Genomic DNA, 12,075 nt, shown 5'->3' with positions numbered 1-12,075 from the left:
CTCTGACTAAGATATTAGGTTTACCCGGAAGCCCCGTCCAGAATATCCATCGCCTACACATGACTCATGATTATCAAATGCCTTCACTAAGCGTACCGCTGTGATCCTCGGCACCCACAACAACGCCGAGCTAAACCAAGGCTGATCCAATGCGGCCCCTGCCCTAGCCGTTTGCGTTGTGCCGAAACTGGAAAATTCAAGATGTGGGTTTGAGTGCTGGTCTGAGGAAATTTGCTGGAAAATATACATATTTGCCTACGCAGGCTCATGTCTGTGTCCGTTTCGCGATTTATCTAGGCTCGCTTCTGCCTCTGCTATCTCCGTACAAATATTTTCGTTTCCTGCAGATATGCATGCAAGCTAGTGGTAATCCTCTGCGATCTTCCAGCGCCACCAAAAACAACTTGATGCCAGAGCAGCAAAAGACTACATTATCAGCGAGTTACAACCCCGTTGTGGCAAAATCTTTTTAGAGTTTAGCCCACTGTTAAAAACCTGGGCCGAAAGCAGGTTCCAAAGAGGTCTCGGAGAAAATTCGCTTCACATGCTTTGTCATATGACCGCTCGAGGTTACTGTCACATGTCGGCAGGCTCATGCCAACGTTGTGTGCAGCAATTATATATAAACCTCAAAGTATAACGCTCCCAACTCACACACCCTACTCACCAAAAGATATTGCCAGATGCTGAAGCTCGGTATTTACTTCATCGCGTTCGCCGTAGTGGCACTTACCAGCAAAATATGCTCCGGCTTTTCAAGGCGCCCCAGCCACTATTTCGCCTAAACGACTGATCAGCCTGTCGAACGGCTGGCAAACGTTTACCAATCTTTCGTTTTTATTTTTGACGCCCCTTAGTCTAATATCCCCTGGGCTCTCTTAGCCTTTCGGTATAATTATTTAATGCTATTATTATATTCTATTTTCTAGTCCTCGTCCTCGAGGCTTTGTAAAGGCGCTTGCGCGCGCGTCTGACCCTTTCGGCCGACAATAACTAATCTCTCCAACACAGTGGCGGTGTCAGGGTCTTCACCATCCAAAAAAACAAGTAATGACGATACATTCTGGAACAAAACAAACCTCAGCTTGATTTCGCGCCATCCTTCTTTGACGCTCGATACGGCACCATCAAACGGTGCCTTCTGGCTCTCCGCATCCTCGAATGACAACGCTGCAGGTAGACTGTTCCAGACCTTGGCTCGGTTAGGGACCTGTGATTCCTCGTTTACTTTTAGGAGAATGCTTGCGACCTGGACGTTGTTCATGAAAGGAATGTAAAGCAAGAGCTGCGAATCAGCATCGCTCTCCGTTGCTGTCATGCCCTCTCCAAGCAGATCTCTCGCCTGTGCACTAGGGTCACTGCTAGCAGCATTCAAAAGCTCGACACCACTGAACTCAATCGCGTCATTAACAGACTCGTAGCCTTTGGGAATTGGAAGTTCCATTGAGAGTTTGTGATGTAAGCGGCCGATTAAAGACGGACCTAACGTGCTCTGAAAAGCTCACGAAGTATTATAAGCTAGGTCGGACTTTGTCTCCAAAAAGGAAAGCGTACGATCTGAATTTCGGGGCAGATAAAATACCCAGGGATTCCAGACTTGCACGAACGCCAGCCCAATGCAGGCAATGCAAGCAATACAATGAATGGCAGGCTGCTCCTAGAGGCAAAATCGTGCGGCACCAATAAAGTTTTGCTCAATTGCACTGTACAAGCCCCTGAGAGCGATTTTTGAACTGCTAGGCCTGCTCTCACTCCAACCGTCGTGTATATTGTCCTGCGATCCGCTTTGCAATCTGGGTACTCGCTTGAGTGGATAGTGGTAAGATCAGGGGTCCTCAGAAGATGCAAATCTCCCGTGATTCTGTATCCGACATTGCTCTCCTGATGTATGCGCAACATCTGGCTTTTGACCAGCTTGACTCCAGGTGTATGCTTCAAGTGGCAGAATTCCAACAAGTCTACAACTTTTGGGGAGTCGAATTGTAAATCTATGCACCCCAAAGTTTGACAATATATCACCTCAAATCCACGTCCAAGCTTCAAACTGCCTCGAAATGTCTGCAACGCTCATCGAGCACTGAATGAGACTTCAAATTGTTGATTAGGTAATCCATCAGATCTTTATTTTCCATAATCCAATTTTTTTTCTCAATCTTACTAGGCAATGATCAACGTTTATCAAGATCATGTTGCCAACACCGGGAGCAGGGACTACCCCGGAAACATCTCAGGTGAGGATGAAGATTGGACGTTAGATACATTTAAAAAGAACTTCGATATCGACATTTCTTTCCTCACCGACAACGAAGCCAACTTCGACCTGAAAGGTATTGATACGTCTTTGGCCAATGCTTTCCGCCGTATAATGATTGCCGAAGTTCCCAGTGTCGCTATCGACAGTGTATTTATTGAGATGAACACCTCTGTCATTCAGGATGAGGTTCTTGCATCCCGCATAGGACTGGTCCCTCTGCGTTTGTCACCGGACTGGTTGGACTGGGTTGATCCTACTCAGGAAGCCGTCGACGAAAACGGCGAAAGTCAACTAAACAACTCCCGCAACACTGTGATTTTCTCCCTCAATGTCAAGTGCGAGCGCAACAAGAATGCACCGGCTGGTAGCGAAGATCCTAACGAGCTGTACATCAATTCTAATGTCTATGCCCGTGATTTGAAGTTTCAGCCTCAAGAAGGACAACTCGAATTCATGGACCCTCCTCCTACCGTCGCATCCCCCGACATTCTTCTTTGCAAACTTCGTCCTGGGCAGGAAATTTCTCTGTACTGCTTTGCAGTGCTCGGCGTCGGCAGTGACCACGCCAAGTTTAGTCCTGTGAGTACTGCCTCTTATCGTCTTATGCCCTCTATCACCCTCACTGAAGATATCACTGGTGAAGAAGCTGAAAAACTCAAGAAGTGCTTTTCTCCTGGCGTCATTGATATCAAAAACAATAAGGCTGTAGTTGTCGATCCAAGACGTGATACAGTCTCGAGAGAGGTCCTGAGGCATCCGGAATTCAGAGACAAGGTTCAGCTCGGCCGTGTGCGGAACCATTTCATTTTCAACGTGGAGAGCACTGGCGCCATGGAACCGGACGAGATCTTTGTGAAGAGCATCAATCAATTGCGCAACAAGGCCAAAGATCTGTTGGCATGTGAGCTATAACTTGAAAAATAAGCTATTTGTAACTACATAGATAAGAAATTTGATGCTTTTGGTTTCATTCAGAAGTCTCAATATGTACTTGTTCTTTGGTCCTTGAGCTCCAAAAGAAAACGATATGAATGAAAACCTGAGATCTCAAAAACGTACTGTTTTGAAGGAACCCCGTATAAGATGTCACCCTGCCGAAGAGGGGCGCCTGGAACCTGACCTCAAAGGTCTGTGACGCATAGGCGCACCACCGCCTATTTTTTCACGCGACCTGACTACTTCGAATGCCTCCGGGTTTTCTGCAAACAGCTGTGAAATTTTGTAATGACAGGCTTCGATAGTGTACTTTTTATTGCGTCGCTTGCACATCTCCTCTGCAATGAAAATCCATTTGGCCCGCTCACCTTCATCTAACAAGCTCTGGAGAGCCTCACAGTCACTTTGGTTCCATGTATAGGTCCCCCCTCCCTGCTGGCCAATTAGGACCTGGTACCGATTTCTAGCTGCTAGGGAGTTGTCACAGTTAGCTCGCTCAGCAATCTCCGCCCAATTAGCCCCTGCAGCTTTTAACTCCAGGATAACGGAATCTTGATCAGGGGTATACTTTGAGCGCTTTTTGTTACGCGGCTCTGGATCCGGTTTCAGCGCTTCCACATTGGCAGGTACAGAGTCGCTCAGCGGTGGCTCGCACAACTGGATTGGTATTGGAGGAGCATCCTCGGAATCCGACGTAGAGATAATGCCCCAGTAATTGCCACCTACGAGATCCTGCTCGTCTTCTGGTATTGACTGTTGTTCCAAACCTAGTACTGATGTTGGTGCATAGATTGTATTGCTGACGTCCAGCACCCTGGATAGGCTTTTGGATTTGGCATGTTGTGATTTTGACCTCGATCTCCTATGTGACTTTCTGATGCGGTCATTTTGTGCAATCGAATCAGTCATTGGAACTGGAAGAACGCTATGAATATATCTTTGTTGAGGTGCAGCTAGCTGCACCCATGCTGGCGACGACATAGAGCTGTTAGCGCCAGGGGCAGATGATGTGTTTGTATCATGTTGTTCTGAAGGGTATAATTCCAGTGGGCCTTGGCTTTGGTTTTGGCCTTGGCCTTGAGAATAAACAGGGTAACCTGTTGATGCTGCAATGTATACCGGTGGGGGGTAACCAAATTGCGAGTACCTCATGTCATAGCTCGGTACAGAGTTATGTGTATATGATGCACCTCCAGGTGGTACATTCTGAAACTGCTGGATCTGGTGTGCAGCCTCAACCAGATGTGACACACTCGGGGTTTCGCGTTGCTGATATTGTGGTAAGTGATCATTCCCCTCGTCCATGTTTGAGCTCTCATTCCATTTTTGAAACGGTGCTTTAATTTTTTCATTAGATGAGAAACCCGAAGCATCCTTTTTGGGACTTGTTTCCTGAGCTTTCAACGCAAAACTCTTATTGCTGGAGCTGTATTCCTTATATGCATCTTTGCGTGAAGTCTCATCATTTACCTCACCCATGCCAGTGCTCAAAATATATGGCTCTCTTGGGGTCTCTTCTACTGTTGATGCAATTACAGCTTCTTCCTCTCGTGAAGGTAGTTTCTTCTGCTCGTGAGGTGTGTTTTGCATTTCGCTTTGCGTTATTGGCGCCCATTTCATGTCGGACTCCGGTATGTAACTGCATGGTACGAGCGAAGTAGCATAACGATCCTGTGATACCGATCTGCCACTACTGTCGTCGAAAGTTCCAGATTCTAACCCGAGTTTTGGATCGTAAGCTTTGTGTAACTCTATCGGATTCATCTCAGGTGCAGGAACCCTTGAAGCGTTGACTTCGTATGGTGAGCCATGAGCAGAGTGCGGGCCTTGAATTTGATCATATGCCATAATAACAGGGCTACTAACAATGGTGCTTGTTCCGGGTGGATGGGACTCTTCTGAGTCTTTCTCGTATTGGCGAGGAACGATCTCTGGAACACTCTCAGATCGTCGGTGCGTGTCCACCCTGCGCCCACGAAACTTTTTAAAAACTCTTCCGGACAAAACTTTTGTTGGGGGCACACTACCAAACATGTCCAAAGCTGATGAATTTATACCTGTTAGCTTGGGCTTGCTATTGTCAAGGTAGCCATTGACCTGGTCTTCAGACTTCGAAGCAGAGTGGGGCCCTTCAGTGGATGGTACTGGACCAGGGGACTCTCGCAAACTGCGAGAAACATACGGCAAACCTGCCATTATACGTTAACTTCAGCAAACCCGTGTTGCTGATTTTGATAGAGATGTTAAGGAATGCCACTAGGTTGCAAAGCTCGAATCCTAGAGTCGCGTTTGTGACGGAAAAAAAAAAAGTACGCCAGTCGTGGATCAATTCACGTCCACTGTAAGTAATTTGAAACTTCACGAATCCAAAAGCTGATATCCTATTAACTCGTGTGATTGAAACTTACAGGGAACTGTCAGGTAGAAAGTGAAACTCTAGATGCACTTTAGATATGCGCTCTCTTCAGTGCAACAACGTTGATAGGGACGGTTATGCTAAAGCTAGAAAATGATGCACTAGGGCTATGAAAACAGCAACGCGAACCAAGTATGTAGTTACGTTAGCGCGACATGCATTCGACCCTGCTCGCCCCTGCAGCTTGTAGCTAGGGCCCTTGTGTTAGCGCTAGTTCCTAGACACCTACTTCAGTTTTTCTCGGTACTAGTGTTATAATGGGCTCCCCACCACTCTTGTTTGCTGTGTATCATTGAGCAATGCGGCAGATTGTTTTTGAGAAGGCGATTAAGTTTGCACGAACGCTCAAGACTCTTTAGGTTGATTACAGGTAAGCTACATAGAATGGCATGACTGAGGTGCAACTAATGCAATGAGAGTTTCTGATCACAGATTGAATTTCCTAGAGAAATTGCAACGCGCGATGAGCGTGCTTAAGGTGTGGCATACGCCGCTGTCACCCTGGAAAATAGGGGCTCAGATTTTATTGAATGCGCAAAAATTGAGCTGTTGTGTTGCCGCGATACGCTGCGGGGTAAGTTATAATTATTATTCCTGCAGGTGAAACATGTACAAGCAGATTGTTATAAATGATATTGTGGATATAATAATTTGGTTGTTATTTAGCGTATTGATTAAGAAATGGCTCTCATACACCTCGACCTCATTTTGTAGGGTTACTTGGCATGCGACCCGCCAAATGATCACCGTCAAATAGTCAAACAGTATCAGATGGCGCGTGATGCATGTGCACAAATAATAACCAATCGTGTTATGCCCAATGCAAATGAAATGTGAAACAACAGCAATTCACCTGACTCTTCTTGATATCGGACCATATAAGAAGTCATTCCTTAATCACTGCATTGTGCCACATGCGTTTTAGCACTTAGCTTGGCTGTATCATTCGAACTTAAGCCGGCAGTTGGTGGTCCCGAACAAAACAACTTTACAAATTTCTTCGCTATAGAATGTTTAAAAGACTATGAAATGCGTGACCTTATCGAAGCCTCTTTAAACCCAGTGGATCACTAGCACTTTTTGCCCTGACTGGCACTGATTACTATGATTTAGATTTATAGTTCAACGCCAAGACCAGGTTGCCCAGGAAACGTCTTGAGCTAAATGAACCCACTTGAGGTTGAGCTAGCAACAATTTTCTCAGCCGGGAAAGCATGATACTAATTCTCCCCACTCCCGGCTATCCTAAATAGGTCAACAACGTTACTAGAGTCACTATATTGCCGTCTTCGGTTATTCATGCGAAAGAGCTATCAGAGAAAAAAAATGCGTAATCAGGACTTCGACCTACCGCACAATCGTTCAAGGTACAACGCAACTGTTTCTGGCCCGCACTACTATTCAAGAGCAATTCGAGCGATCGATTGTTGAAAAATGGCTTGGGATCAGCTTGGAACGTCGTGGCCGCACGTGGCGTACGCCACCACCGGCTTCGCGCTACTACTTTTTGGCACGATATCTTTATTTTTGAAGGAAAAACTATACATTGGTGAGGCAACTCTAGCTACGATATTTGGATTAATTGTAGGACCGCATTGCCTTGACTGGTTCTCTCCGGAAAAGTGGGGAAACACAGATTATATTACACTAGAGGTTTCGCGTATTGTTCTCGTGGTGCAGATTTTCGCAGTCGCGGTGGAATTACCCAAGAAATACGTATGGCGCCACTGGTTCAGTTTATTCATGTTGCTTGTTCCAGTCATGACGTATGGCTGGCTAATCAGCTCGGTCTTTATTTGGAAGCTAGTTCCTACGCTTCGTTGGATCGAAGCCTTAGCCGTCGCTGCTTGTATCACGGCTACAGATCCCGTTTTAGCCTCGGCGGTTGTTGGTAAAGGTAAATTTGCCAAACGTGTTCCTGGACATTTGCGAAACCTTCTATCTGCTGAATCTGGTTGCAATGACGGAATGGCGTTTCCTTTCGCCTTATTGGCAGTTAATATTCTTGAGCATGAGGGAAATGCGGGTGAAATCGCCAAGGATTTCATTGCTGTTTCTGTACTCTATGAGTGTATTTTTGGTTGCTTGATAGGTGCTGTGATTGGCTACGTGGGGCGTGTCTTGATTAAGTTTGCTGAAAAGTACAACCTTATTGACAGAGAATCTCTACTGGCCTATTACTTCTGTATGGCAGTTTTTTGTGCTGGTATCGGCACAATTCTTGGTATTGATGACCTTCTGGTTGCATTCTGTGCAGGCACAGCTTTCTCCTGGGACGGTTGGTTCGCTAAGCAAACCGAAGAATCACATGTGTCTAACGTTATTGATGTTCTACTGAATACAGCTTATTTTATTTACTTTGGTGCAATCGTTCCTTGGAACTATTTTAACCACGCTGACATTGGTCTCCGTGCATGGAAGTTGGTACTTTTAGCCATCATTGTTCTTGTCGTACGCCGGTTACCCATTATGCTTCTTATCAAGCCGGTCATACCTGATATTAAAACATGGCGTGAAGCGCTCTTCTGTGGGCATTTTGGTCCTATTGGCGTTGGTGGGTTGTTCATTGCCATTTTGGTGCGTGCAGAACTTGAGACTGGTGGTGTCACACCATTGAAAGAGCTCCCGGCTCCGACGGAAAAAAACTACTATGCCATTGCCACCATTTGGCCGATCACTTGCTTTTTGGTCATTTCATCCATCATTGTTCATGGGTCTTCTATTGCTGTCTTCACTCTTGGTAAACGTCTGAACAACATGGCTATCACTATGACTTACACCCGTACACAGACTCAGGGTGGTGAACCTTCTTGGATGAAGCGTCTTCCTTTCGATGGTAGTGGTCTCAGACTCGAGAAAGTTGAGACAGAGACTGTTTTCGGTAACAAAAATAAGAAACGCAGAAAGCCCAAGATCAAGCGTAAAAATAAGGCTCCCGCCAGCGAAGAAGAGCCTCCCAAGAATGTTGAGGTGTCTCTTTCGTTGGAGGTTGGTGATGAAACAGTCAAGAAGACAGAAATTCTCCCATCCAATAAAATCCTTGGCAAGGACCCTAAAGATATCCGTGCATACCTTGAGGGCTCTCACGTTGTTGTGGAGGATGATGAGGGTAACTTTGTCCACGACTTTGATATTGGCAGCATTCATGGTGTCACAAGCGTGCCCCAACTTGAAATCAAAGCCACTGAGAAGAGCCCGGACGTTTCCGAACCGAGCTCAGACTCTGGAGTTACTCGTGTTGAAGGAGATGACGAATCGGTCGGTGGCAGTGAGAGGAGCTTGTCTCGGCCAGTTTCTGTTCACTCAAGAAGTGGACAACATGGTCGACGACAAGTCTTTGCTTGCATGGTCGACAACAATGTCATTCTTGAGAACGAGGATGGAGAGATCATCAAGCGTTATCGCGTTCACCGCAAAGGTGAGCCCTCTGACGCTAACAAGACCAAGTGGGAAAAATTCACAGGTATGTTCAGACAACGGAAAGATCATGAAGATGAGCCGGACATCGAACACAGTAGCCAAGATCGCATTGTGCCTATTGAAGGCGACGAATCTGATGTTGCTGATAAGAATTCGATAGGCAACAATCCGAACATTCTTCGGCGTCTCGAAAAAATGGTTCAGTCCGATGGTCTTTTCCCGAATGCCGATAGCGGACATCGCCGGCAAATTCAAGTTGATGTTATCGACGCTAGGAACGACCCTTCCTCTCCTGAAAACGACGAGGAGGAAGGCGTGGAATACGATGACCCTCATGTTGAATCGCATGATGAAGAGGAGGACGATGAGACTGAGGTCGAACGTAATCGTCGTTTAGCGGCTCTGGGTGTCCTGGATACTAGCGAGCGATCTGAGGCTCGTGCGGGCTCCAGCCATATGTCAGGCATTGCAGAAGAAAATTCAGATACCAAACTGACATTCAGTTTGCCCAAAAAGCCTCATTAAACAGGAAGACATACTATTAAGCATACTCAGATAGTTGTATTTATATTTTTAGAAAACGTTATGTATTAGTTTTTCCCTCGTTCTCTTTTTTGTATATGCACAGCCATCAACCCTAATGATCGAATCAATGTATAATCATGCAAGGTTTCATGTAAAAAATGGTCTTTTTTGATAACATTTTCCTATTAAAAGGCTTGGATCCAGCTTTCTATTTCGAATATATATAAGATTAGCTCCTAATTGTGATTTTTCACGCAACATCTCAAACTAGCACATCTACACACGCAGCTGATCCTGGCCAGATAACGCCAAGTGCTCACATAATGCGAATTTCAAATCACGTACTCCTTCAAAGAGTTTACTAGCTATATTGAAGCCTCTTAAAGTATATGGTGTGGTCTCAGTTGGGAATCACCCGACCACATGTGGCCTACGCTACCACAGCATTTGGACTAACATTGCTCGGCTCGTTGTCCATGTTCCTGAAAGACAAAGCTTATATTGGAGAGGTACCGTTCGCTACGATTTATGGGTTGATTGTTGGTCCTCATGCTTTAAACTGGTTTTCGCCTCAATCATGGGGCAATTCCGACTATATTACCTCGGAAATTTCTCGAATCGTGCTGGTGGTGCAGATTTTTGCCGTTGCCGCCGAGCTTCCGAAAAAGTATATTTTGCGTAATTGGTTCAGTCTCCTGGTAGTACTGATTCCTGTTATGACTTATGGCTGGCTACTAAGTTCTGTTTTTATTTGGAAACTTGTACCTACTCTCCGTTGGGTCGAAGCCTTGGCAATCGCTGCTTGTGTTACGGCCACAGACCCTGTGCTTTCAGCTGCAGTTGTAGGGAAAGGCGGTATTGCATCCGAGGTGCCCATTCATTTGCGCAATCTACTTTCTGCGGAATCGGCTTGTAATGACGGTATGGCTTTTCCGTTTGCGCTACTAGCACTGAATATCCTGAAGCATGAGGGCCATCCAGGCACTATCGCGAAAGACTTTATAGCAGTTTCTGTCCTGTATGAAGTCGTGTTTGGATGTGTATTGGGTGGTGTCTTAGGTTTTATTGCAGGCTTGATCTTGAAATTTTCAAACCGGTACAAACTGATTGATCATGAAGCAACTTTAGCCTTTTATTTTTTTGTCCCATTTTTTGTCGCCGGCATTGCTACAATTCTGGGTGTTGATGATCTATTGGTTGCCTTTTTTGCAGGTACAGTTATTAATTGGGATGGTTGGTTCACGAAGAAGACTGGAGATTCACACATTGCAGCGGTTTTCGATGTCATTTTGAACATAGCATACTTCATCTACTTTGGCGCAATCGTACCGTGGAACTATTTCAATCACGCAGACATTGGCTTGCGTGCCTGGAAACTGGTGTTATTAGCTATCATCATTCTTGTCGTTCGAAGAATCCCCATCATTCTCCTTTTGAAGCCCGCAATCCCTAATATCAGGACTTGGCACGAAGCACTTTTCGCAGGTCACTTTGGACCTATTGGAGTCGCCGCTGTGTTTGTTTCAATCATGATCCGTACCGAGCTTGAGGATAGTCACGCTCCTTTGAAAGACTTACCTCCACCAGGATCTAAGTACTACTATGTCCTTGCAACGATTTGGCCCGTAACTTGCTTCCTCATCGTTTCATCCATCATAGTTCACGGCCTATCAGTTGCCGTAGTGGCTTGGAGCAAACAATTTGCCAGCGTCCATTTGAGTCGTGAGAAAGCCACGGATGGGTCTAATCTTTGGGTTTTACGCCTTCCTTCGCCAATCGTGGATACCGACTTACTCTTATACGTCGATGCAAAGGGAAAACTACGAAAAATTGCCAAAGATGATCACAGGTCAGATGACGAGGGTTCTGTGATTGTTCCAAAGCGGCCCAAATTAACTAAAAGGACCGTTTCACTGCAAATTGGAGATAGGTTGCATAAGCTTCCCTCCGATACAACTTCACCTGAAGATATTCGCATAGTGCATCAAAAGAATGAGATTGTGGTTGAAGGAATAGATGGAAAGGAGCTTTTGAGTTTTGATGCTGAGAATATTTCGGCCCAAGACTGTTCGTTAAAGCTTTCACTACACGAAACCACTACATTAGACCTGCACCAGTTGGCACAGTCGAGGAATGATTCGCTAGTTACTGCCGCTGAGGTGCTTGGAGATGAAACAATCGCGGATCGTCGCACCATGTTCGATATGGGACAATTCGCGTACGAGGAGGATGATGAAGACCATGTCGAGCTTAAGGCTTTCATGGTAGGTGACCACTTGATTTTTGAAGACACAGATGGTGTTCTTTTGAGCCAATACCACGTGCAGCGTTATGGATCTCAAGCTGCTGGTTTTGCCAACTCTCTGAAAAGATTCAGAAAATGGGTGAAGTCACTCAAAAAGGCCAACCAGGATACGCATATTCACACAGAACATGATCCCAATCTTAGCTTTGTTCCTGTCGGGAGATTTACTAGAAAAATTTTTGAGGATCAGGAGAAGCACTAGCACCATTTTCAGCACAC

The 12,075-nt window shown here is 45.6% G+C and overlaps 5 protein-coding genes across 5 annotated transcripts; 3 read left to right on the top strand and 2 right to left on the bottom strand.

Annotated features, from left to right (window-relative positions):
• Positions 1–925: 925 nt before the first annotated feature.
• Positions 926–1,444, bottom strand: B9G98_00855 (hypothetical protein; the record flags this gene model as incomplete). The annotated part of the gene is made up of 1 exon (XM_024807413.1): positions 926–1,444. The coding sequence occupies one exon, from the start codon at positions 1,442–1,444 to the stop codon at positions 926–928; it is 519 nt and encodes a 172-aa protein (XP_024663181.1).
• A 720-nt stretch (positions 1,445–2,164) lies between these two features.
• Positions 2,165–3,166, top strand: B9G98_00854 (DNA-directed RNA polymerases I and III subunit RPAC1; the record flags this gene model as incomplete). The annotated part of the gene is made up of 1 exon (XM_024807412.1): positions 2,165–3,166. One exon carries the CDS (start codon positions 2,165–2,167, stop codon positions 3,164–3,166), a length of 1,002 nt encoding a protein of 333 aa, XP_024663180.1.
• A 174-nt stretch (positions 3,167–3,340) lies between these two features.
• B9G98_00853 (hypothetical protein) lies at positions 3,341–5,386 on the bottom strand (the record flags this gene model as incomplete). Its single annotated transcript, XM_024807411.1, has 1 exon — positions 3,341–5,386. The coding sequence occupies one exon, from the start codon at positions 5,384–5,386 to the stop codon at positions 3,341–3,343; it is 2,046 nt and encodes a 681-aa protein (XP_024663179.1).
• Positions 5,387–7,040: 1,654 nt separating this feature from the next.
• On the top strand, positions 7,041–9,551 carry B9G98_00852 (Na(+)/H(+) antiporter; the record flags this gene model as incomplete). The annotated part of the gene is made up of 1 exon (XM_024807410.1): positions 7,041–9,551. One exon carries the CDS (start codon positions 7,041–7,043, stop codon positions 9,549–9,551), a length of 2,511 nt encoding a protein of 836 aa, XP_024663178.1.
• Positions 9,552–9,940: 389 nt separating this feature from the next.
• B9G98_00851 (Na(+)/H(+) antiporter 2) lies at positions 9,941–12,058 on the top strand (the record flags this gene model as incomplete). Its single annotated transcript, XM_024807409.1, has 1 exon — positions 9,941–12,058. The coding sequence occupies one exon, from the start codon at positions 9,941–9,943 to the stop codon at positions 12,056–12,058; it is 2,118 nt and encodes a 705-aa protein (XP_024663177.1).
• Between the last annotated feature and the right edge of the window lie 17 nt (positions 12,059–12,075).

The sequence above is a fragment of the Wickerhamiella sorbophila genome, assembly GCF_002251995.1.
Source record: "Wickerhamiella sorbophila strain DS02 chromosome Unknown contig1, whole genome shotgun sequence".
Taxonomy (NCBI): Eukaryota; Fungi; Ascomycota; class Dipodascomycetes; order Dipodascales; family Trichomonascaceae; genus Wickerhamiella; species Wickerhamiella sorbophila.
Note: the sequence above shows the minus strand (reverse complement) of the source record. Positions and strands in the feature narration are given on the sequence as shown.